The 25,250-nt window shown below is 53.9% G+C and overlaps 1 protein-coding gene across 1 annotated transcript; it reads left to right on the forward strand.

Annotated features, from left to right (window-relative positions):
• The first annotated feature begins 3,757 nt into the window (after positions 1–3,757).
• NR2E1 (nuclear receptor subfamily 2 group E member 1) lies at positions 3,758–23,080 on the forward strand. Its single transcript, XM_036902911.2, has 9 exons — positions 3,758–4,958; positions 9,408–9,553; positions 12,779–12,866; positions 14,177–14,412; positions 15,663–15,809; positions 17,862–17,958; positions 18,346–18,495; positions 18,749–18,854; positions 21,584–23,080. The coding sequence occupies exons 1-9, from the start codon at positions 4,934–4,936 to the stop codon at positions 21,744–21,746; spliced, it is 1,158 nt and encodes a 385-aa protein (XP_036758806.1). The 5' UTR covers positions 3,758–4,933; the 3' UTR covers positions 21,747–23,080.
• The last annotated feature ends 2,170 nt before the right edge of the window (positions 23,081–25,250 follow it).

Here is a 25,250-nt window from a genome sequence, read left to right on the forward strand (position 1 = left end):
CAGTGAGACTCTAGAAGCCTCTAATGACCAGCCTGCCCCTAGACTGGAATGTCTTCTGCTGACGGGACCCCGAGAGAGTATGTCAATAGATGCAGAGGTGTGATGTGTTATTTGTAAAGAAAAAAGAAAAGTAGCCTGTCACATGGGGCGTTGTCTTATTGCTGTTGCTGTTAGTGTTCATCTTTGCACTGTGGGGAGTTACAGACAACTCGGCCACCATAGTCCCCTAGGGGCGCAGAGAAGCGAGGGGCACTGCAGCCCCACTTGGGCCCAGAGCTCTCTTCTCTGGGTTGTTTCCAGTTTTTCTTTCCTGAGTAGAGTTAGGAGCCGAACAACTCCCAGAGAGGCCCAGAGCAGCATCAGGAGCCAGCCTGATGGCTTCCCTTCATTCCTTCACTTAGGAAGCCTTCACTGAGCATGTACTCTCTGCTCCGTGACCTACCTTCTCTCCCACTCCATCCACTGGGCAAGGAACAACCAACCTAGGTTGAATTATGACTTGGAAGCAAATGAAAATCAACTTTTTATAGCAGGAGATGCATAGACATTGAGAGGGACAGATGGTTCCCATGGGGGCAGGGCTGAGGTGGGGGTTGCAGAGGGGGAGGGGATAGAGGGGCACAAAGATTCTCAATCATAATACAAGCTGGTCACGGGGGTGGAAGTACAGCATGGAGAACACAGCCAATGGTTCTGTAACATCTTCCCATGTTGACAGATAATAACTTCGCTAGAGGGGGTGCGGATTGAATAACATGGGTAACTGGGGAACCGCTGTGCTATATACTTGAAACGAATATAAAATTGTATATCAAAGATACTTCGATTTAAAAAAAGAAAAGCAACTTTTTTTCTTCATGTAAATAAGCAAATAAACAAACTGTGTCAAAGTGTCTTTTTGAGATGAACATCAAACCTCAGCCAAGCCTAACTAGTAGGTTTTCCCAGTCTGGGTATTTCTCAGCGCTGCTTGTCAGTGAGGGAAAAGGGCGTTATAAAGGGATGAATCTCTCAAGGTACAACGGCCTCTGAGAGGGGACTGAGTTTTGGTTGGGGAGGAGGTATCTGTTCCAACTTCAGCTCTGCTGATGAGAAAGCTTTTCCTTTCTCTGCTGTTTAAACTGAGAATAGGGAGACAGTTAACGGAGAAAATGGGGTTTTTAGGCAAGCTAGTGAATAGAGAGCTAGGGGTCAGACCCAGATAATCTGAGGCCCCCACCCCTGCTTCTCTCATACAATCTAGTTAACAGGACTCTACTCCCCTTTTTAAATGGAAATTAGCAGGAAAGTGAGCTATATAGTACAAGACAGTTTTCAGAGGCAACAGATTCCCCTAACTCAAGGCCAGCTTTCCAGAGGATTCTCTGACACCTTACCCCACTGCATGTTGGTTTAGGGTCCTTTGTATATTTTTCCAGAATGTCCTGCGTTTTAGTTCAATCCAAAGGACTTAACACCTTTTCTGTGTCTGCTCTCCTTGAGAAAGTGGTCATGTCTTTCACTTCCCTTCCTGGACTCACAGGAAAAATATTTGAAAATTAAGGTTGAACAGGGTGTAACTGTTTTACAGATAGTGATCTGGAGCCCAGGGAGATCTAGTTACTTGCAGAAAATGACACAGCTAATTGGGACAGAGCCTGAACCCTCATCTGCTGGCTTCTTGTTCTTAGCTTTGCTGTGCCTCCAGCATCTTCCTGGGAAATCTGGAAGCCGCTTACATCTTTTATTCATTGGCCCAAATTTATGCAGCACCTACTATGAATTAGGCTGCGTGCAGCAGTTCCTGGATAGGGAGATGAAAGGTGGACAGTCCTGCCTTGCTCTCTTCTCTGAGCTGTGCACACTTGGAGTCCCAAGTTTCTACACCTTATATCCGAGCTCCCTGGGGCCTTCCCGTGAACGGAAGCTGGCGGGCTCTGCAGCTCCGGGCTCCTGCTGCACCCGGGAGGCCACTGGGCCTCAGCCCCTCCCACCGCCTCTGGATTCCGTCGCTGCCACTGAACCAGTCACGCCAGAAAGTCATCATGGTGATTTCAGAACGGCATTGTGATTTATGCAAAGCGTGCAGATAATTACAGCCGGGCGCAGAACACGGATGAACATGCTGTGGGGGTGGGTGGGGGAGGGGTGCACCGGCGTGCTGCGCCTTTTGCCAGGGCTGGAACGCGCGTGTCTGCGTGTGCTTCTGTTCAGTGGACTTGTTGACGCGGCTTGATTAGGGTCTGGGGACGGGAAAGAGGGACCCTCCCATGATGACCTGGGGACAACTCGGTGGGCCTCAGAGCTATTTTCCACGAGTTTCGGTACCTACAAATGGTCCGGCAGGGCAGGGGTGGGCGTAGGAGAAGCGGTAGTTTAGCCATAGACCTCCTACCTCCAAGCCGCCGCATCCGCACAGCAGCTTCCGGGCCGCCTCCCAGCAAGGCTCCTAACCCTTCCCCCGGCAGGCAGGCCGGGTCCAGCCTCCGACGTCAGCCCTCATCGCCGCACGGGATGGACTGCCTGGACGCTTGAAGTTCTTTGCCTTTGGCCAAAGGACTGGGCCCACGTGGTCGTGGTGGCGCTGGAGGCGGCGAGTCGATTTCTGGCGGGAGCCAGAACCCTAGGCTCCAAAATGGAACCTGGCACGGTAGGTGTGTTTCTCAAAGCCCACCTTTCTGGGCGCCGAGTTCGAGTTTGCACTGCGTCGCCGGCTGGGCTCGCTGCGCATGCGTCTGCCCAAATTGCCTGTCAAAAATGTTGGTTTCTTGTCCTGTCTCCTAAAAAACACAGGTTTGGGGCTTTGTTCCACAATTCCCTAATCTCGTCCCAATTCGAAAAACGGAGGAGGGTAGTGACTTGGGAGATAGGCTTGCTCTTTCCGGGTGTCCCCAGCCCCGACCTCTGGTCTCCACGCGGCACTAGCGAGCACCGGGCTCTGAAGCGCGCGATGTGCCCAGGCCGGGGCCTCGGGACCTTCAGAGGCTGCAGCGGAGCTGCCGTCACGTGCTGCGGCCAACGACCTGACGCTCGGCCTGCGCCCGGAGACGCCCGGCCGAGGAGCTGCCGCGCCCTCCGAGGGCCCGGGGGACGCCAGCACTCACTTGCACGCACACCCCGGTCGAAAGCCCGGGCTGACACCGATTCTGAAGAAAGTGCGGGGGTGGGGCGGGCAGAACTGCAGAGAGCTGGTCTCGGTCTTCCCTCCTACCCCCGCTGCGCTGCGGAGGGCGGGAGGGCAGGAGGTGTGACCCCTGACCTCTGGCCGGGCCCACGCCCGGAGGAGAGGCGGTTGGCTCTTGTTCGACAAGTTCAAGCTGCTGGGGACTTAAATAAGAATTAATCTCTTAGGGATCGGAGATCACTGCTCCCTCGGCGCGCGCTCTCCCAGGACGGCGCGGGGGCCAGGGCGCGGGAGAGCGCGGGACTCGTGGGACGGAGGGCCGGCGGGGGGCCAAGGCGGGGGAAGCTCTCCAGAACCCCTCGACCCGGGAGGGAACCCGCGAAGCCCGCTGGGGTCGAGCTGCCCGCGGGAGAGCTTCTGCCCTCCAGGGCTCCCGTGCGGATAATGCGGGCGACCCGAGCTTCGCACTGCGCCCCATGGCTTTGCGTCGGGAAGCGGGCGGCGCCCTCCCGCCGCTGGTGCCCTAAAGGAACGCAGGAACGCGGAGTCTCCGCCGGACCCCATCCCAGGCCCCAAAGTCCACACGCGAGTCCTCAGCTACACCTGTACGTATAGTTGCAAAAGGAATAATTACTCACCTCGGGCCAGATCCAAGTTTTGCCCAACAGAAGGGACAACGGCACCAAGAACGAACCAACTCACACGGCCATTTCCGGCGCGCACAAGCACACACAAACACAGCCACCTAGTTTCTTCCGTGAATCTGGCGCTCTGGAGGGAAGGGCGGAAGCGTTTTGAGAAAGCTGCATCTCCCCTTCCCTCCCCCCTTGCGATGAAATATAATAATTCATTTTTATTACAAAAGCAACACGGTCCTCACCGACACGCACACACCGAGCCACGCTCCCACGTTCACTCTAAGTCAGCTCTGAGAGCGCCTGCATTTTCTTTGCGAGCCGCTGGGAGGTTCATTAATATCATTAGCATTTAACCCCCTCCCTCTTCTCATCCCCTCCCCGCACATGGCTGACGTCAGACCCCGCCAGGAGTTGGGGGAAAAGCTAAGTGGGCCAGGGACGCCCTATTCCCCTCCCCGCGGCTGCCTGTCAGAGCGCTTCTGGAGATATTACAGGGGACCCAGCCCGCAGCGACAGGCACAAAGTCACGGGGTAATGAACTTCGGGGAACCCTTGCCGCTGCGTGCGCGGCTCTCCCCGGAGCCCCGGACCTGGCCGCCTGGTCCCTCGGAAGACTTCCCAGCAATCTAGTGTTCCCACTCTGCGCTTGGGTTTGGCAGCGCGGAGCCCTTCTGCCTGGGACTGCGGTCGTGTTTTCCTTCTTTCCTTAAAAAACGCGGCGATCTGTAGAGATCTGTCTACATCCTGCATGCCTAGAGGGAGAGATTGAAGACTGAGAGACAGGCATGGGGGAATTGAGGGGTTTTGCCCTTTTTGCTCCGTAAGGACACCATTTTCCTGTCTCCATCTCTGTCCTCCAACATTCCTCTTTTGCTCTCTTTCCTTCTTCTTCGATCTGCCTGTCGTCTCTCCGTTTGTCTGTCCATGCGTATGTCCATATCAAGCAACATTCCCAGCAGCTGCGGTTTTGCAAGAGCCGGGAAGAAACTTAAGGATGCATAAATTTCCATCGTGGAACGAATTCTGAGCGACCCGGGAGCAGCTTAGCCCGCAACCGACACCCACCTGTCCGGCCCGGGAGCCTTGCAGGCTGGAGGGCGGCTGGAGAACGGCGGCGTCCGGCGGCGAGGCGGGCGCTGCCGCCCGGGACTCGGGCAGCGCCCACCAACCGCTTCGCCCTGGGACCGCCAGCATGAGCAAGCCGGCCGGATCAACAAGTGGGTACCTTCGGGCCGCCGCGGGGCTCAGGCGCGCAGCCTGAGGCGGGCGCGCGGGAGGCCGGGGAGGTCCTGCCCCGGGCGCTGCGGCTCCGCGCCGGGAGAGGGACTCAGGCAGCGTGTGCGCCTTGGCCCAGCTCCTCCTGGAGCCGGAGCGTTTCTTGGGGAGGCCGGAACAATTTCGTTACCTCCGGATTGCTTGCTTCCGCCTCCCTCTGGTCTGGAGGGAAGGTGGCGACCCATGCAGCCCACCAGTCCGGCGAGTTGCCTCCGCTTAGCCGCCAGGTGTGGGGAGGGGTAGGCGACGGGGGTGGGAACTAGGCCGCGGCTCCCGGAGGCGGCACAATAACACGATCGCTCTGAACTCCAGGCTCCAGCGCGCAAAAGCAACTCTGCACAAAGCGGATTTCGAATGGAATGCTTTGCACCCTGTTTCTAGCTATTTCAAATAATCCTGTCAACTGGGAAGCAGAAACAATTGAAAAGTCACATTTTCCTTAATCCTAAATCCGCGGAGGTCCTAACTGGGGAATGTAAAGTATGGTGAACTGCTCTAGCAAGGGAGGCCCGAGTCCCTAATCCCGAGGGTTTAAAGCGGGGAGCTCGGCAGAGGCAGGAATGTCCGGCCCGTTCCCTTCGCGCGTTTCTCTGCTGCCCCAGACTCGCCTAGCTGGTGGCTCTCCCTCGGGACGCCAAGCCTCGGCCAGTCCCTAAGCGCCCGGAGACCCGGGGGTGCGGGGCTAAGTGCGCGAGGGCGTCCGCGTGCGCGGTCCCTGCGGAACCCGGGGCTGTGCAGGCCCCTGCCGGCGCTGGGGGCGGCGGCCGCCACGCGCCCGTCTCCCTGGGTCACTGCAGTTCCCGCCCTCGGGGGGCCAGCGCGGCTCTCAGGGTCCAGGGCTGGGCGGCAGGGGCCGTGGGCCCCACATGCCGGAGCTCTCCTGCTGCCTTGTTTTCGCCTATAGCGGTTCGGGCGCTGTGGGCTTCCCTCTGGCCCCCTCCCCTCGCTCGCCCCCATTGTCCTGAGTCTTTGAAAGTTGGGAGAGTGCGAGATACTTCTGAGGACTGATAAGGAAGCCCCGCTCAAGGGGGATGCAGGTCCCCCAGAATGGACTGTGTTTTCACTTTGCCCGGGTTTGGGGGTCGGGGTGCTGCCTTTTTAAAAAAGTGAACGTGAACAGAAAAGGAATAGAAATGTTTAGAACCAGGGCACAGGGAGGAGAGAAGGTACCCTAGCCGCGGCCGCATCCTTGCGGGGGCTGGCGCTCCAGTTAGCCTCGGGCCTGCACGGCCTCGCTGCCCGAGTCCCGGGGACGCAGGCCAGCTCGCCTGTCGTGGGCCGTGTCCTGGCGTGCGAAGGGCCTTCCAGGAGGCGCGGAAGGAAGCCTGTCCACATGCATTCTGAGCCTCCCTGCGGAGACCCGAAGCCCGAGGGCCTCGGACGGCCTCCCAGCGCTCTCGCCCGGGGACGGGCCTAGCCTCCCCTTTAGAAGTCAGGAGCCTCGGGCTCTTGCCCCGCTCGGGATGCGGAGTCGCCGGTGTTGGAGCGGGGGCGGGGGGGTGAGTGCTGCGAAGAGGCCTCCGCGGCGAGGGAAGGGGCGGACGAGGAGCTGGGGCCGCTGGGGGCCGCGCGCGCGCGCGCGCGCGCGGTGGGACAGGACGCAGGCGGACCCTCTGCCCTTAGAGGAAAAAGGCTTAGTGACGCTCTGGGAAAACTTCGGAGTTTTCCAACTTCCCGAGAGCCTGAGTTCGGCCTCGGAAGCCTCGCGCCCCGGTGCAGGTCTGGAAGCCGGCGCTGAGCTTTCTCTGGCCGGCAGGGCAGTAGCCCCCGCCCGTGGCGCCGCTGCACCCAGGCCTCCTCCAGACCCAAACCCGCGGGCCCCAGGCCGGCTAGCGAGCAGGTGGGCGCGCGATGGGCGGGGTCGGGACCTGGCCGGGCCGCGAGGTCTGCAGCCCCCCGCCTCGCTCGGTTTGCACAGCGGGAGAGTAGAGCGGTGTCACTCGGGAGCCCCGCCTGGGTGGTAACAAGACCCCGGCCAGTCACCCCTGCAGCCCAGACTAACTTCTTTCAACAGCCTCTGATGGTAATTACAGTAATCGAAGCTGCCATATATCTTTAGGCAATTATGACACACAAAAAGCCCCGAGGGGACCCCCTGACGAGGGAAGTTAAGAACCGTTTTCCAGCCCCAGGAAGCTCCCGCTTGCCTCCCGTCGGAGCTCGCTCGGCTTGCTAAATGAGAGCTTTGCAGCGGGGTCGACCAGCTTGTCTCGTGACCCCAAGTCACCTTAACGTGGCTGAGTGGTGCAGTGTGAAGCGCAGACCCGCCCGGCCGCGGGGTCCTCGCCTCCCTGCCTCCCGGGCCCCGCCCCGGGCGAGGATGCTCGGCTCTCAGCTGCCCCGGGAGCCGCGGTCGGCTGGGGATTGCGCCGAGGCAGGGCCGACCCGCAGCCAGGGCAGCCGGGGGAGGCGACGACTGGAGGAGCCCCGCCCGCGGGGGCCGCAGGCGGGTCGCCACCGCGCTCTGGTCTTCCCTCCACCCCTCGGGGGCTCCCCAGAGATGCGTGTTCCTCGCTTCTGTCTGGATGGGAAGCGGGAAAAGAACCCCGCGGCTGCTCTTCCCGCGCGCTCATCTTGGCATCATCAAAGAGCCACCGGGAGGAGAACAGCTGGGGCGACAGGCTTGCGAGACCCCAAACGCGGGCCGCAGCCCAGCCGAAGGGCGCGTGATACTCAGAGGTGGAGAGCTGTTTCAGGGAGTGCCCGGCTGCGGGCAGCCCTGCGTGCCCGCGGGCACAGGGACAGGCCCCGGGGCCTCAGCCGGGTCCCTGCAGCCCTTTCCCCCCGACAGCACACCTCTCCTCCCACTCTCGGGCAGAGGGGGCGCCCAGGCGCTGGCCGCGGCGCCGCGCGCCTCCCCGCCGGCCTTTGTCGCCGTCCGAATTCCCATGCTACTCTTTTTGACGGGTCACTGGTGGCTCTATAGGCAGGTGCTGCGGCGAGGCTGTAATTGCCCGGCCTGGTCGCTGCCGACCCCCACCCCACCCGGGCCCCGCGCGCCCCCCTGCCCCCTCCCGGAGGCCGCCTTCCGGGGTCGGCGCCGCCGGGACGCCAGAGCAGCCTCGAGCGCGCCTGCCCCTCCGCGGCCTCGGAGCCCCGCGCGCCCGCGCGCTGCCCCCTCGCCTCCGCTCGCCCAGCCTAATCGCGGGCCTCAGCCGAGCGCTCGGGGGAGCCGCTGCCAACTTCCTCCAGCCAAAGGTCGTCCAGGCCCAGACTGGAGGCCTTCGGACGGGTAGCGACTTGAAAATTAAATATAAAAAACTTAATGATTCTTCATTAACTATCATTATTACTATCAAAGTGTTAATTACGTGAACACGTTATTTAATACTCCCTGTGTTCGCAGGAGGGAGGATTTCTAAGTCCTGGAAACTGCTTCAGGCTTGCTGGATTCCTGAACCTTGGAGAAAAATAATTGCCTCCCTTGTGGATTTAGGATATTACCCCCTAACATTCCTCCCGGGTCCGCGGCCACCCCAGGCTTGAGGGGTTTCCAAGGACAGTTCTCTTAACCAGGCGACGGCCGAGGCCAAAGAGGTTGGGGGGCAGTCTGGAGAAATCAGCCAGCTCCTGCCCACAGGCAGACCTGGCAGCAGCAGAAAAACAGAACGAAGGGGCCCAGACAGGCTGGAGGGGGCGGAGGCGGGTCTTCCCGGAAGAACTCGGGGTGGAGGCCGAAGGACTGGCTGTCCACGCGAACTTGCCAGGGGATCGAGGCCCTTGCATCATTCTCCTCGCAGTTGCCCGGCCTGGTGCTGGCTACTTTGGCTACATTTTTTTCTAAAAGAAGTGATTTCCCAAAAGCGATCCACCACGCACTCTTCTAAACAGGTAAGGAAAGTTGGGCGGTTACCACTACCCTTATTGCCACTAATAATCCTAGGATTAGCATTACAATAATAACCCTAAGAATAACAACCGCCCGGCGGTGGGAGAACTCGATTGCCTTCCAGCTGCCATCCCTGGTTCCAGCCGTGTTTGTTTTTCTTCTTTTCCCTTTTACATTTCAAGTTTGTCTCCTCGAGCGCTCGCGAACAACTTTCTCTGTTAAATGCAGGAGCGAGGGAGGGAGGCGGCCAAACTTTGCGCGGAGCAGAAAGGCAGCGGCGAGTCGCGCTGCGGCCCCGGCCGGCTGTAATCTCGGCCATTAGAGGAGCCCAAATACATGTAGCGGTGCATGAATAATGCTCATTGTAGGAAACTGACACTTGCTCAAGGAAAAAAAGTTTGGCTATAAAATCACTTCATTATTTGCTTTTACCGCAGCTTGGGCGCTAATCCCTTCAGAGGTCAGATTGCTTAGCATCTCTCTCTCCCCCTGCCCTTGCCCCCTCTTCCCCGCCCGCCTCCCCTCTCGCCCCTTCCCCCCTCCGTCTCTCCTGCGACTCCAGGCCGTATTTTAGATATTCCCTGTAAAGTGTGTGGCGACCGCAGCTCCGGGAAACACTACGGGGTCTACGCCTGCGACGGCTGCTCTGGGTTTTTCAAACGGAGCATCCGAAGGAATAGGACGTATGTCTGCAAATCCGGAAACCAGGTACCTTAGCCAGGGCTGCACAGCCCAGCCCCCCGTCTACCGCCTCCCCCTCCTTTGTTTGTGCCAAGGCCTCCTCTGGGTTTGCACGCTGCTGGGGAGAGCCCAGGCCCTGACCTCTCCTTTCCTCTCCCCTCCTTCCAGCCTCAACTCTCAAAGGCCCTTTGGCTGGGGAAGGGCAGGAAGAGGAAAGGGCAGAGAGATAAGTTAGCAGGGGGAATTCTGAGGTTCTGGCACCTTCCTGTACCGCCTCCCCTTTTCCAGCCTCTGTCAGGTTTTCCCACTGGGTAAGGCCCACACCCAGTGGCTCTAAAGCCGGCCCACGGGACCTAAGGAACTTTAGAATCTAGACCACTAGTGCAAGCAGAAGAAAGGGCTGTCACCCTGCAGGCCACTGCACCCTCCTTCCTAGCAGCACCCAAGCTCAGGGCCCTGACCACTGCCTGGGGTGCTGGCTGTAGAAGGCCCAGGGCATCTGACTCAAGACTGACCCAAAGTGAGGGTTGGCCACGTGGAGCGGAGAGGTCTGCTCTGTGGAAGTTTGTGGGGGGGGATCTATGGGGCCTCCGTGGGGGCTCTTTGAGAGGTATGCCCTCAACTGGAGAGAAGCAGGGCTGCTCTGGAAGTGGGTGGTGGGGCTTCAGCATCCATGTGACTCCAGCTGGGCCTTGTCAGAAAAGGGCAGAGTGAGCAAGAAAGAAAGTCCCCAAGGAGGGAGTAACTGGGACCCCCCCCCAGACGTCCACTTCCTCCGCCAAGAAGAGGCTCCCACTTTGCTCTTGAGCAGGAAGAACTCTCACAGAGACAGGGGAGTGCGGGCCGGGCTGAGCCGGAGCTGGAGCTTCCAGAAAGAGCAGGCTGCGAGCCCTGACTCAGTTTCCAGCTCAGTGACAGGCTGATTTACAGGTCAGCCTCTGGTTCCACACTGCCTACTCCTTAGCCAGGCGCCCAGGGCCTCAGCACAGAGCCGCCACCTGCCTCTCAAGAAGGTCCTGGAGAGGGTATCAGTCAGAAGACACCGTTTGGTGACCAAAGTGGTGAAGCACTTTCACTAATATATATATATATATATATATATATATATATATATATATATATATATATATATATATATGTGATGCACATGAATATATACATATGTATTATCTGCTGCTAGCAAATTATTCTTGTTTAAGTGCTGTCTGCCCATATCAATTTCTGATAGAGTTGGATTATCAAAAAAAAGGCTGTTTGCATTTTGAAATCATTTTCAACTCTCCAGCCCTGTTACTTGTTTAGTCGGGTACACAGCTCAGTGTCTGTTTCTAACTTCACCATATGGACACATCACATCACCCACACACACACAGGACTGTATCCCAGTAGCTCCACAGGAATGTAGAATTATTGTGGTTCATCAGATTTAAACAGGCTTCTACCTAAATTATTTACACTTTTATGCAATGCACAGAATTGGGAATCAAAATCTCAGATGTTATGCTTGATAGTTTCAAAGGGGTTGGCTACGAATTCAGACATACTGATGTCAGCCCAAGTACTTGTAAAGGCGTGATGAGAGACTGTCACGCTTGGTGGTCCTCTCCTTGCAGAGAGAATAAATGGACCAAACTCAGGGCCTCATCTTTCTCCCAGGCTCCAGATATTTATATACATATGATCTGGTTTGAATATCTTAAGTACTGAAGGCTTCCATTTTGTATTAGCATGTGTATCAGAATACTAGCAGGATAACAATGGAGGGTAGACATATGATTGCATTTAATAATAAGTTATTTAACCCTCCCAACACTGAACTATTACACTGGGCAGCAAAGATGCACTGAAGAATTCACTTATGAGCCAAAAAATATTTCTTTACTCTTTTTGATTCTAAGATTAAGCAAATAATATTCCAATTTATTATTAACAGTAATAATGACATTTGGAAATTGTTATGAATCTCTCCCCTACTTTTATTTAAAACAAATCAACATATCTTAATTTGGAGGAGTCTGATCTCATAAAACTGTGCATGTGAGTGTGTAACTTTTTCCTAAAGACTACTTCAGAAAATGCACTTACTCTATATTCAGAGTATATGAATTTTTGAGATTAGGAAGCAAAATAAAAATATATTTATTCTGTTCTTTTTCTTCCCACTGCAAAATAACAGTAGCGACTTCTAGAAACACAGGAGAGTCCAAAACTTCTTACATGTATTTCCAGTGTCTAAGACACATGTAGATAGGACCCCTTATGTATGTATGTGCTTGCTCAATAACAACACCTAAACTGAATGAATCCCACAAGAAGATTTCTCTGTAAGTTTTCTCTTTTAATAGCCAATATTTTTCCAGAAAATTGCATTAGGTAGAACATTTATTTTCTCATGCATCTCAAATATTTCTAAGGCAGCAATCATGTCTTTTTTTGTTATCAGGCTCGTATTCTCAGTCCATATTACTATTTTGTCAGTTCATCATCACATTACCTGCCCAGTCACATTTACACAGCGGGCATCCTAGGTCTTGCCCAGGCCTAGGGCTCTTCCCTCCCCACCCTTACCTGGGAAGGCCTTGCCCTCCTACGCCCTCTGGGTCCGCCTCATTTTCCAGGAACCGCTGTGTCTCCACTAATCTGGGCAGGGTCTTCAAGGCAACTCTGCACGTGCTGGTTGTAAGGAGGGCTTCCTGCACAAAGGCGAGGGCCAGGGGACAGGAGAGTGGAGACTAAGTGGGAGATAGTGACAGACAAATGGGCTCCCCGCAAAGTGACAGAAAGAGGTCGGCTCAAGGCCTGAAAGCGGGAAGCGGCGGAGGGGGGCGGCGGGGATCCCGGCTGGCCCTCCGGCTCCCAGTGCAGCTCGGCCGCCTCCCGCCCCGGGCCCGGTCGCTGTCTTCGGTCCTGAAAAGTCGCTCCTGCTCCACCCCCACGCCCGGGGACAGGGCCCCTCGTGAGCTTCTCCAACACCGCCGAGTCTGGCAAATTTCGCGCTCTGACCCTTCACCTGCGTGGAAAAGGGCTCTTGCCTCTTGACCGCTTGCCCAGGGCTGGGGCTGGGCCTCCTGACAGCCCGGGAATCCCAGTCCTTTCTCTACCCAAGGCCCTCGAGTTTCGTGCCCCCACACCCGCCGCTCCAGGATGGGTGGCGGGGTCAGCTCCCACCTCCAGGCCTGTCCCCGCCGCCCCGGCCTCGCGTCCGCAGGCTACGGGCCCTGGGGGCCGCTGACCGCCTGCGCTCTGTTTCAGGGAGGCTGCCCGGTGGACAAGACGCACAGAAACCAGTGCAGGGCGTGTCGGCTGAAGAAGTGTTTGGAAGTCAACATGAACAAAGATGGTAATCAGCACATGTTTTTATTCTTCTAATGTTGGTTGAGTAGTAAGTAAATTATATGTACAGAAAATACACGGCACTCCTATGCATGTAAATCGTCTCCGAGTACATAAATCACTTGCAGATGCTGGGAACTGGCCTAGGGCTTCAGTCCATCCTCCCCGTCTCTCCGCGCGAGCAAACCCCACGGACCCCTTAGGGCCAGGCCGGGCCCACAGCTGCCCCGCGAAGGCAGCATTCCCGGGGACCCTCTCCGCGGGGGACGCACAGGCGGCGTGTCCTGCCTGCAGCGCGGATTCCTCTCCTCGCCCCTCCCCGCAGCCTTTTCGTGCCCCTTCTGAGCCTGTTAGCCCCGCGGGGTCGCGCAGGCGGATAGGTGCCCGGGGCCGGGGTGGCGCGGACTAGGACACACTGGGTTGGGAGGGAGGGCAGAGACCTGGAATTTCGAACCCTTGTTTGCAAATGCACCAAGATTCCAAACTCCGGACCGCCACTGCGGCGACCTGGGCTTCCAGGCCTCTCGGTTCCCCCGAGCGGGGCTGGAGAGGAAGGTGACGCCGCGGGTGCCTCGGACACCCCGCTCCCCGAAGGCTCCGAGAAGCGCGCGGCCAGACGAGGACGTGAGGATGCCCCTGGGGCAGAGCGCCGTACCAGTGTGCGGCCCGCGGCGGCCTGGCGAGGGCGCCCCAGGCCGGGCCCGGGGCGGGGATGGGGCGCCGCGCAGGCCGAGCGGGCTCAGCCGCGGCGGCCGCGCCGGGGAGCGGAAGGCAGCGACCAACCTGTTGAACTCGTGTGTTGACAAGTTGTCAGGCGCGGCGAGCGGGAGATGCCTTGAATTAATGTGTTTGTTTAAACTGTCGGTGGTAATTGTCGCATCTCCCTGCCCTCCTCCCGCACTCTCGAGACGGGCTCGCCCTCCTGCCGCCCCCCAGCGTCTCCCAGGCTCCGGCCCTTTTCTCCTGGGGCCCTCGGAGGCCCGACAGCCTCCCGCGGGCGGGGGCGGAGGTGGGGAGCCGCGCCCGCGAGCCTGGCCGTGCGCCACGCCGTCTCCCCGGGGTTGCGGACCAGGAGACCTCGCTACTTCGCCCTGCGGCCTCCCCCGGTGGGGAGGAGCCCGGAGCCGACGGCGAACACACCTCGCCTGGCGGGAGGCCCGGCCGATCCGCCACTCTGCGGGCAGGCTCTCCGCCGGGCCTCGGGAGGCCCCGCCGCCCTGCCCTTCCTCTCCCGCCCTCTCCGCACCTCCCGGGTGGCCCTGCCGGCCCGGCAGCGGCCCAGGCTCCGACCCGGCGCGCCGTCTGTCTCCCCTGCAGCTGTGCAGCACGAGCGCGGGCCGCGGACGTCCACCATCCGCAAGCAGGTGGCCCTCTACTTCCGCGGCCACAAGGAGGAGAACGGGGCGGCCGCGCACTTCCCCTCGGCCGCGCTGCCCGCGCCCGCCTTCTTCACGGCGGTCACGCAGCTGGAGCCCCACGGCCTGGAGCTGGCCGCCGTGTCCGCCACCCCCGAGCGGCAGACGCTCGTGAGCCTGGCCCAGCCCACGCCCAAGGTCAGTGGCCCTGCTGGGCCCGAGGAGAGGCTCGTGCGGAGCGGAGGCGAGCGGGGAAGCCCATTTCCTGTGACCTGGGACGGGGTCAGGAAAGGGGGAGAGGCCTGCAGGCGGTTCAAAGTTAGAACGTGGAGTCCTGCCCTGACCTGCTACAAATGCGGACGCGGACCCGTCCCCCGGAGTCCCTTTCCGCAAGTGTGAAGTGGGGCCCGGGGACCCGCACCTCTAAGGCACTGCCCGAGGCTGGGGCCCTGACTGGACTGAGAGGGCGGCCTGCGCGTCCCAGGCAGCCAGGAGAGCGGAGGGTGGTGTCCAGGAGAAAGGACTTGGCGGCCCGGGGCAGAGGAGCTCCTGCGATGGAAATCTCAGGATCTCTTGGGCCAAGTTATGGCCTCCCTGTAAGGCGGAGACTCCAGACATGTAGAACCCACCCTGTTAGGACAGTTTGAGGAACACGGCTTCGTTTTTCCACTCTCCCCGCACTCTCTTCGGAGATGCCAGGGTTTACACCAGGACTGAGCCTCTACTAGCCTGAAGCAGCTCAAAGGCTGCCCCTAGGGACTAGCCTCAGGCCCCCAGCTGGTGCTTTCCCAGAGCCCCCACTCCGGGCACCGAGGCCTCCGGGTCTCCCCAGAGGAGGCCAGCTGCAGCCCCACACTGCAGGGAAGCCAAACACCTGGGCACGCGCATACGCACAATATTTAATATTGCTTTCTTACCCTTGATGTGTATAATAAGCTTGAGAAAGTAGTGTTATGAATATGTTGTCAGTTATGAATGGGAATGCTCTGTGAATGATTAAGATGTCTAATTGAAATATTTCCATAATATACTAATCCTTTCTAAAAATACTCATATGCATATTTGTGTTTGGGATGCCTATTAATTTATACTTTTTTCACATCTATTTTTATTTACACAAATGCAAGCAGCTCTTGTCTAAATTGGGAGACAGGCCTGGCACTTGGCTCAGCCTGAGAAAAATTTGCAGCAAGGGATGGAAAAGCCAGATGCCCCTCTGGGAGAGCAGGTCCCCAAAGAGTGGGAATGGGCCTCTCCCTACAATTAGTTTTTCCCAAACTATAAATATAGGTGTTTGTTTTTTATCCACCTACGGCAACTGCATGTTTAAGCGGAACATCCAAATTCCTATCTCCTTCCCTGTTCTAATTAGAAAATTTAAAGTTTGGCTTTTCTTGAAAAGCTGTGGTTTCCTCACACCCTGGTGTTTCTCTTTCTTCCCCACCCAGTACCCCCATGAAGTGAATGGGACCCCAATGTATCTCTATGAAGTGGCCACAGAGTCAGTGTGTGAATCAGCTGCCAGGCTTCTGTTCATGAGCATCAAGTGGGCCAAGAGTGTCCCAGCTTTCTCCACACTGTCTTTGCAAGACCAGGTATGACCAAAAGGGAAATAAGGTCTTGGGGGAAAGGGGTTGGGAAAATAGCCTACAAAACTGGAAGTTACCTGGATAAATCACCAAGGCCAGGCATCTGTCCTCAAAGCAGTGAGAAAACCATTTTTACTGGCTTCTTGCTCTGGGTTCAAAATATCTAGCTATGGAATCCTTACTAAGAAATGTGATTATGTTCTTTCAGGAAAACTGGATCCAGCCTATGAAAAAGAAATATACAAGAACATTATCTCTGTTTTTTTAGTTTAATTGAAACAAATTTCATCACAAATTCTAAAAATCGTAATGATTTTTTAAATTGTTAATTAAAACAATGATTTCTTAAGAACATTGGAACTGAGAGCAATAGAAGGTAATGATAGCATTCCCCTGTAAGATTTTTGGAACTGATCATGTTATTTTATATTCACAGCTTTATGTTTTCTACTGTTATACTCACGATTTTGGCCCCTGTTTTATCAACATGTAGGATTAAAGGGTGCATTGCACACCTCCTGCAGCTTAGGATGTCTCTTGATTCTTTAAGTTTTTAAAGAAATCTTGTAGACAAATAGGCATCGTGCATAATACTGTGGTTGCAAATGATACTCAGAAGGAGAAAAAACATGTGCCACTAAAAATTGCATTGTACCAAAACCCTCAAATTTTGTTGCTGGGTGTATCAGAAATGGCCTCTGCCAGAATTTTTCTAACCTTAGGGGAAGAAAGAAAATGAAGCGCTCATTACCACTGACTGTCACCAGTGCATTTATGCAACTTAATAACAAATTCCCCAAAACAAAAGTTTTGTTCCTTTAATTCATTTTATACCTAATTAAAGCATAATAGTGCCCTTTCATAGGAAGCATGTCTCTGCACAGGGGCCTGGCAATGTGCTCAAAACATTTCATCTTCCATCAGGGGCTGTTCTGTTTTTCATGCCTGGACTTCCACACATGGCGAGAATTAGATACCGTTTACCCTGCATTTTTAAAGTATTATATTCTGTACTTAATGCAAAAAAACTATAAATAAAGCATTTTGAAAATGAAACCTTTTGGTCTAATTGTGATTTGGGTTATAAGCCTTCACAGTTCAGCTCTTAGCTCCAAAAAAGGAAATATTTTCATAAATCACCCAGAATTGACTGGATTTTGAGTGATTTTTCAAGATGGTTAGGTTTTATCTTTGATTGAGTTTACTGGTTACCTCTATTTGTAGTGTGTGTGTGTGTGTGTGTGTGTGTGTGTGTGTGTGTGTGTGTGTAAACTGGCTCTTTTTTCTCAAAACAAGTATTTGTAGACTCTTTAATCCAAACAAAATTTACTTACTGTCTGCCACTTAGCCCTATGGTGGAGACCCTTCACCAACAAGCAGACGGCAGCGAAGTGGAATCCAGTATATTAATGTGGAAAAGGAGCCAGATTCTCATTTTAAATATTCAGTAGCACATTTTATTAGAATGAAAATGACAGGCACCTTGACGCTGTCCACTTATGAGTCTCAGAAAAATCAGGCAGTGAGATGAGGTAAACTCAGCAAAACCCGATTAACATAATTACACCCTGATTTGCCTGCATGCCTCTTGGGAATTAGTGATCTCTTTCCTAGCCCAGCCCCCTCAGCCCTCCAGGAAGAAGGGGGCCCAGATCTGCATGCTTAGTCTAGAATCTTCAACCCGGCTAATAGCAGCATTTTACATGAGAGGAATCGGCCTGCCAAGGCTGGTGGCATTTCACAGAGCCTGGGTCTCTGGAGAAGTTTCTAAGTGGTCAGGAAAGGACAGCTGCAAGGACAGGAAGGGCAAACCCTTTTCCAAGGAAAGCCAAGTTTGGGGAATTGGCATGGTTGGCTCTCAAATGCATGGGCTTATCTATAGGCACCTTTACAAAAAGGAAAATATGGAAAATGAGGGAAAGCTAGGATATTCAGAAGAAAAATTACCAAGGCAGGCATTTAAAACACTTTTTTAAATAATGGAAATTGACATACTGGAATTGTCTATAAATTTATAAATGACACACTGTATTATATTTCACGTCTATTGTATGACAGCTGATGCTTTTGGAAGACGCTTGGAGAGAACTGTTTGTTCTAGGAATAGCACAATGGGCCATTCCGGTTGATGCTAACACTCTACTGGCTGTATCTGGTAAGAATTGCACAATTTAATGACTTTGTTGTAGAAATTACCATAAAAATACATTACTGAAAAAAGAACAACATGTAAAGAATATCAAATCCCTGCTGAACAATAGAGTCTACCTGTCATTTATAAATCTATATTTAAATGCAAATAATGTTGTTTTGTTGTATTCATGACTGCTTGCATTGTTATTTAAATGCAAATTACTGTGTTTGTTATCATCCAAGAGAAGATTTTATATTAACTTTCATACAATATAGCCAGTTTACATGGAATCAGATATCTTAGAGTGACAATTGAATAGATACTGATATGCAGGATTTTGTCAAAAATCAATATTAAATCATGAAAATGCCTTCATATCAGAGCATTTACTCCATATTTTTATTCTAGGCATGAATGGTGACAACACAGATTCCCAGAAGCTGAACAAGATCATATCCGAAATACAAGCTTTACAGGAGGTGGTGGCTCGGTTCAGACAGCTCCGGTTGGACGGCACGGAATTTGCCTGTCTGAAGTGTATTGTCACGTTCAAAGCTGGTAAGCAGACGCAAACCCGGGTCTCTCCTCCCTCCCCAGTTTTGCCACCTCACTGATTCTGCCACCACCAAGTGCAGACTGGCCTTGCAAGAAGAGGGGACAGTCTGCAGGGGAGCCGATCCTATCTGGCTGGCCCCACTCCCCATAGCTGCAGGCACCTGCGTGTTCCTCTGCAGACACCCACTTCGGGAGAGGGGCTGTCCCCACCTGCCTAGGTTCTGCTGCTTACCAGGCTCCTGGCCTTCATTTCCAGTGCCTACACACAGTGGCTCTGAACTGCGGAGCTTCCGGAACGCTGCCGCCATCGCAGCCCTTCAGGATGAGGCTCAGCTAACTCTCAACAGCTACATCCATACCAGGTGACTTGTTTGCCTTGGGCTTCAGAAAATCACTCCTGTTGTGAGTAGGTGAGCAGGCGAAGCGGCCAGTTCGAACACTGGGACTCATGCTGTTGCCAGATCAGTTAGAATCTGCGTCCTTGTCTGTGTTCTCACCTACGTGACAGGGGGGGTGAGAGGAACGGACCGGACTAGACCATCCATGGAGGTACTGCCGGACCCCTTTGGGCTGTCCTGGTTGGACAACCTGATCCATCAGAATAGTTGAGCACCTTTGTGTGAATGGGGCCAGAGGTGGGAAAGGTAAAAACGAAGGCTAGAGTGCTGTTAGTCGGTATGCTAGAGAGTGACCACAGCCTCCTTTTAAAGAGGCAAGCACCTTTCTTTGGAGGAAATCGGCATATGATTCGGATGAAGTTGGCCAATCCCGAAGAGAAGGACCAGAGAACTCTCTCGAGAGGCCGTCTTTAACCACGTCATGAGCCCCTGCTTGGCTGCAGTGACCGGTGCCTCTGGAGTTGTTCTGAGCACAGCGCCAGGTCACCCCCAGCTGCGCAGGGCCCCCGGCAGAGGCTGTTCTGGCTACTGTAGACTCTGGCAGCCACTACCGACCACCAAGAGGCAGAGACTTTCTGATCCTGTTTTCAAGTGAAGAAAGTGAGCCTTTTGAAGAGCAGTAGCATCTTGCTCTCTTAGGACCGTGGTGGGTCTGAGGTCAGCATAGAGCCGCTATTTGTGTTTACTCTCTAGACTGACCTTGAAGGGAAGCCCCTGGAGGCCTGTCCATATCCTCTCAGCATCCCCTCCCCACCGAGCACTGCGCTGGGAGTCACCGCCCCAACGGGCAGAGGCAGTTAGCGCCCCTCACCTCAGGGGCTCAGAGAAACCCCGAGCCGGCCCTGCTCAGCTGGGCTGATACCACTTCCGGTGGGGCCTCCTTTGATAAATCCTCTTCTACCTACTCCTGGATCGAACTCTCTGCTGCCCGTGAGCTGCCCTGGGACCATGTGGAGGTGCACCTGCATATGCTTTTCCAAACTAAAGTGCCATGGGTTTTAAAGGTAGAATCACTGTTAAATTTCAGAATGTAGAGGGTAAGCATTTAATATTTGTTTGGAATTATAAATGGAGCAGTACATAACTTGGGCACTACCCCCAGCTGAGAATGTACTTGTCTATCGCAACTGACCTCTGACATTTAGGGTCACTAGGCTATAAAGAACATCACAGTGAGAAGAAAACGATGTCCATGTATGGGTTTGGCCAAGCCTTTGCTCCATGCACGGCCCCTGGCAGGCATCGTGGACACGAGAAAGAACAGGGCACTGCCCGCCTCATTGCACGACGCAGGCGGAGTGTCACTCCAGTTCCGCCTCCCACCACACCTCCTGGGTGACTCTGCAGACATGGCGGGGGCTTGTCCAGGCAGCCGCCACCGCCCCTGCTTCAGGGTGCTCTCTCTTCTGCCCGGTCCTGGGGAGGGAAGCCGCTGCGGAAGGGAGTACGTGGCCGAGGTGAGAGGGGGGCACAGGTCGTGGCTGCGCTTCCCAGGAAACGCAGGCGACGCCTTCAGCAAGGAGAGCAAGTGGTGGGGTTAGTTATTTTTACTTATTTTAAAAACGTAGATAAGCCCCCGTTTCTGTACGACACTATTAAACATGGTCAGCTGGTCCCTGCCCGTGGGTGGCCATGAAGCTGGGCAGTGAAACAGGCCCATGAGGTCCTCAGAGGCCCAGCACTCAGTTTGAAGAGGGAGGGGTGCTTTCTTGTGCCCAAAGCCAAGAGACAGGCATGGAGTTACCCACCGGGCCCTGTTTGCAGAGGAGGGTTCCTGGGCTGTCAGGGTCCGTCCACCTACCTAACTCCTGTGAAGGAATTTTGGGATCTCGGCTTCTCGCACCTATGGCCAAGGGTTGAATGTGGCCCAGCTACAGGTGAGTGCCCCCAGAGCCCAGCCTTGCAGGTGGCTTGCTGTAGCGGAGGGAGCCCTCCGGCCAGCACCTGACTCCCAGCTAGGATGGCAGAAGCATCCGGGCTGCGGTGAGGAGTGGCTTGTAGGCATCTCAAGGCAGCAGCAAATTGAACTTGCACATCTGAGCGCGATGTGTGTTGGACATCAAGAGAAGAATCTGTTCGGCAATTTCTCACATCTTTAATTATATGCCAATTTCACCGACGTGAAAGTTGGGTGGCACCGCCACCCGACAGAACGCAGTCTTTAATTTGCAGTGTAATAAGGATGGAATTATTCCTGAGAGTGACTAAGTATAATGCCTGAATAATAATGTGGAGAATTGCTTAGAAAAGGAATCCATTTTCTTTGAGGGAAATAGCCTGGTGAAGGAGCCTTGAGCATCAGAAAACGTGGCTGTGACGGCTAATAGCTTGGCCATCAATACCGTGGGTGTCTTCTGCACTGGCTGCCGCCCTACACTCATTACTTGACCTAAACTCAGTACCGTGTTTCTTAAAATTATTTTTTCTCCAAATAAAATACGGCCCCTCGGCCAGTGTAGGGACACTCACCATGTGACTCTGCAGCATCATTTATAGTCTCCGGGTCTTGATGGTCCTTCCGGCGAAGCAGGGAGAGGAGGGCCTGCGAGGACCACCTAGGTCTCCGCTGCAGGGCCAGTACGTGAGCACAGAGGCCCGGCCTGGAGGTGGCAGATGGCGTGTGGTCGCGGGGGAGGTGTCGGCTCCTGTTAGCGGTGGCTCTTACCTTACTGTCCCGGCTTCTCCTATTCCAGATACCCCACTCAACCCTGTCGCTTTGGAAAACTCCTGTTGCTTTTGCCAGCTTTACGTTCTATTGGTCCATCAACCATAGAAGAAGTGTTTTTCAAAAAGACCATTGGCAATGTGCCAATCACAAGACTGCTTTCAGACATGTACAAATCCAGTGACATCTAAGCTCTCGAAGTCCCCGCTTCTCAGGATGGGACAGTTTCTGATGAACTTCTAGCCACAGAGAACAAGCCTCAACTAATGAACCCTTCAGGAAGCATACACCTGGGTATGTGCAGCCTTCGGAAAAAAATGTCCGTTGACACAAAGCAGTTGCAGTCACTTCGACCTGCTGCTTCTCCCCAGGGAGGGCAGCGCGCAAGGCCAGCCTGGGCAGAGAGAACTCACGGCCGCCAGGCCCTGGGAGGAGGGCCCGGTCGGGGGGCCGGTCCGCCCCTCACCTGGAAGATTGGACTGAACTGTCACAAGCTGAAACATGAGCAGGACCTTCTTTTCTTTCTTAGCAGATAAAGTTGGGCAACCAAGTAGAGCTCTGTGTATAACACCATACCGCAGCCTTCAGGACTACCTTGTGTTGGAGAATTTATTTTAAAAATAATGGTTAGGACTTAAATCGAAAGTTTTATCAAAAGTTTCCCTCTATTGTAATGCATCATGAAGTGGCCTTCAGAACCGAGTTAATAAGTGAAAGGTACCTTATGCCATGACATTGGCTTTTTCTCTACTTTCTTTCCTTTTTCTTCCTTTTGCCTCGCCCCTCTTTTTTTTCTTCATTTTTTAAATACCATAGGCCAGGCAACCTTGTCAAAGGATTTGGTGGATGAAAATGAGATTCTCACCAGGACTTCAGGTTGGATAACATCTTAAAAAGAGAAGAGCTTTACTGAGACGACACAGTGGAGGGAGGATGAACAAAAACAGCAAAACCAAATAAAGTGCAGATGAATGACTGAGTGAGGCAGACCGCTGTCCTGTTGACAGAGCGCGAAACCGAAGGCAAGGGGGGTCTGCACTCGTGCTTCAAGTCACCCCAGGGAGTCAGGGAACAGAAGTAGGACACCAGAAGGAACCCCCTTAAGACGAATGCTCAGAGGTTTCCTGATTGATCCATTGCCAACAGCCTGAGACCCTTCCATGCCTTTTGGAAAACCAGTTTCTGGTAAAGCCTGGAATGCGTGCACGTGCACGTCGTCCTACACCCTAAGCTGCTCCTTTGCTGTGAATCTATATTTACGGGAATGTAGAGACAAACGTTTTAAAATAGCTGCTGTACTCTTCCCACGTTGATCTGTTAGGTACTAGCTCTGAGGAAAAACATTCAGCACGCGGACTACCATAGGGTGAGTAAAACATTACTTGTACAAAGTGAATTAACTGATTTGTGAAGTTAAAAGGTTGTACTCATTGTATTTACAAAAAATAAAAATATATTGAATTTAAATGAACTCAGCCTGATTTCGTAGCCTCCCTCCCTGGCCAGGTCTCACCCCCGAGAAACAGGGCGGCGGCGGCAGCGGGGTGCCAACTGGAGCTCTGAACACCCCGGCCCGGGGAGCGGGACCACGAAGGCGATTTCCTTTTTACGGTGAATCCCATTTGTAAAATGATGAATAAAGAAATAAAACATAAGATTCCGTTCTCTGCAGCTCTCAAGTGTAATTGCATCTGTTAGAAAAATTGCTGTGTGAGGAAGAAAGAGGCCGATTAAGAGTCTTCATTCACTCGCTCCTCTGTTTCTCTTCCCAACATTTCAACCCTGACCAGGAACTTGAAATCATTTAATGATCAAGAAGATGAAGTGTGAAGGGGACGCACTGGTGGGCGAGATGAGGGGGAGAGTAGAGCGCATTCAGATGTCCCCGCAGAGGGCAGGGCACTCCCCCACGGCCGGAGGTAAAACCAGAGGTGCCCAAGGCTGTGGGCACCGCGGGCTCCTCCAGGCAGCGGCTCCAGAAAGTCTGGGGCAGAGGCACCAACAGTTTAAACTGACCCTACGGGTGGCATGTGAGGATGTTTGATCAGCCGTGCACCCCTGGTCCTGGTCTTAAAGAACAGCAAGGTACTGGACAACGTGTGCAAGAATGCTCCTTGCAACACTGTTCATATGTGACAACCAAAACGCCCACCCACAGAGAATGGCTGCCTTATGGAGCATACAGTGTTACCGTAGCTGAAGTGAATGGGCTAGAGCCAGTGTAGACCCACCATGGGTGAACCCAGGGTAGAGTGTTGGGACGGGTGGGAAGTGAACCACAGAGGATACTTACAGCTTGGTATTTATATAAAGTTTTACAACCTACAGAACAATACTGGATCGTGTTTATAGATACACACATGTAGAGCAGATGTTTAAAACAAACACTAACTGCATGATCTGGTTACGTTTGGGAATGGATGGGATTGCTGAAGGGCACCAAGGGGACCCTCAAGGGTTTCTGAAATGGTTTGTTTCATAAGACAAAGAAAACTCAGAAATATGAGACCAAGGACAAGATTTGGTAAAGCTGAGCAATGTTTCCAGGGCTGTTCATCCATGTATTAGTCCCATTTTGCTTCAGTAATGCTGAATAACACAGAACCCCAAAGCTTGCAAAACCTTGTACTTCTTGCTCAATGGGACTGCCAGTCCCTGAGGGCCAGCTGGCTGGGCTCTAGGCTGCTGTTGGGGTTCAGGTGTGCTCCAGTATCTCCTCATTTTGGACTAGCAGCTCCCCTGAAGCAATTTCTTTGTGTGGCAGAGCACAGCAGTGCGAGAAGCCGAGCCAACCCACGCGAACGCATTGAAAGCCACTGCCCCCGTCACATTTGTTCACTTTCCACTGGCCAAAGCCAGACATGTGGCCAAACCCAACCTCAAGGTGGCAGGAAGTGCTACTCTTGTGGGGTGGGGGTAGGGGAAGATAGGGACTCATAATAATTTTGGAACCATCTACTTTAATCTATCTTACATATTCTCAGTAAAATTAAAAAGAAGTTAAGTTTTCTGTGACATGCCACAGAATGACTTCCCTTTGTTGGGGGCACCTCTGCCATACAGACGAGAGTCACACCTAGCTTTCGACATGTGAAAAGCCAGAATTAAAAACCCAGTCTTCTGGAGTTTTGGGATCTCTGCTGGATGCAGTCTGGGTACCTTCAGACCCTCACTGCTTGCACGGATTTTAAGGCAGATGTCCTCCATGGCTGGCTTTGTGCGGGAGGGGCCAGAGGTCTTTGAATACACATATTCAAGTCACAAGGTTCCAGTAGGTGCGATCTGAACATACAGACAAGGGAAGAGGACCCGGTCAAGTGATCACTGCAGTAAAAACTGGTCATCAAAGGATTTTGACAAATGTTTTTCCTAAATCTGGGAGGGTCACTTTTCAAAAGTCTTGCTTACATTCTGTGACATGACATGGAGTCTTACGTTTGTGTTTGAATTACTTTGTTGCTCTTTGATGCTAGGAACGAGAAGGAAGGGGGGTGGGTGGGTGGGGTGGGAGGGTTCAGGAACTGAATCGAGGCTCCCGAATTATTCCACTTACAGTTCAAGGTTCTTCGTCCATCAGGAGCCTAAGAACCGGGCCCCCTGGCCAGAGACCTGCTCTGTGGGTGCTGTCCTTGGCCATGGGTATAAAGATAGAAACCCTCCACTTCTCCGCATGGTGTTTGTGTGCATGGCTGTCC

This window comes from Manis pentadactyla, chromosome 12, assembly GCF_030020395.1.
Source record: "Manis pentadactyla isolate mManPen7 chromosome 12, mManPen7.hap1, whole genome shotgun sequence".
Lineage (NCBI taxonomy): Eukaryota > Metazoa > Chordata > Mammalia > Pholidota > Manidae > Manis > Manis pentadactyla.

Bases quoted from the DNA above. Each gene is read 5' to 3' on its own strand.
- NR2E1 (XM_036902911.2), top strand. From the start codon at position 4,934: ATGAGCAAGCCGGCCGGATCAACAA. The intron at 4,959-9,407 runs GTGGGTACCTTC...CTGCGACTCCAG, and splicing joins CAAGCCGGCCGGATCAACAA to GCCGTATTTTAGATATTCCC. The intron at 15,810-17,861 runs GTATGACCAAAA...ATTGTATGACAG, and splicing joins CACTGTCTTTGCAAGACCAG to CTGATGCTTTTGGAAGACGC.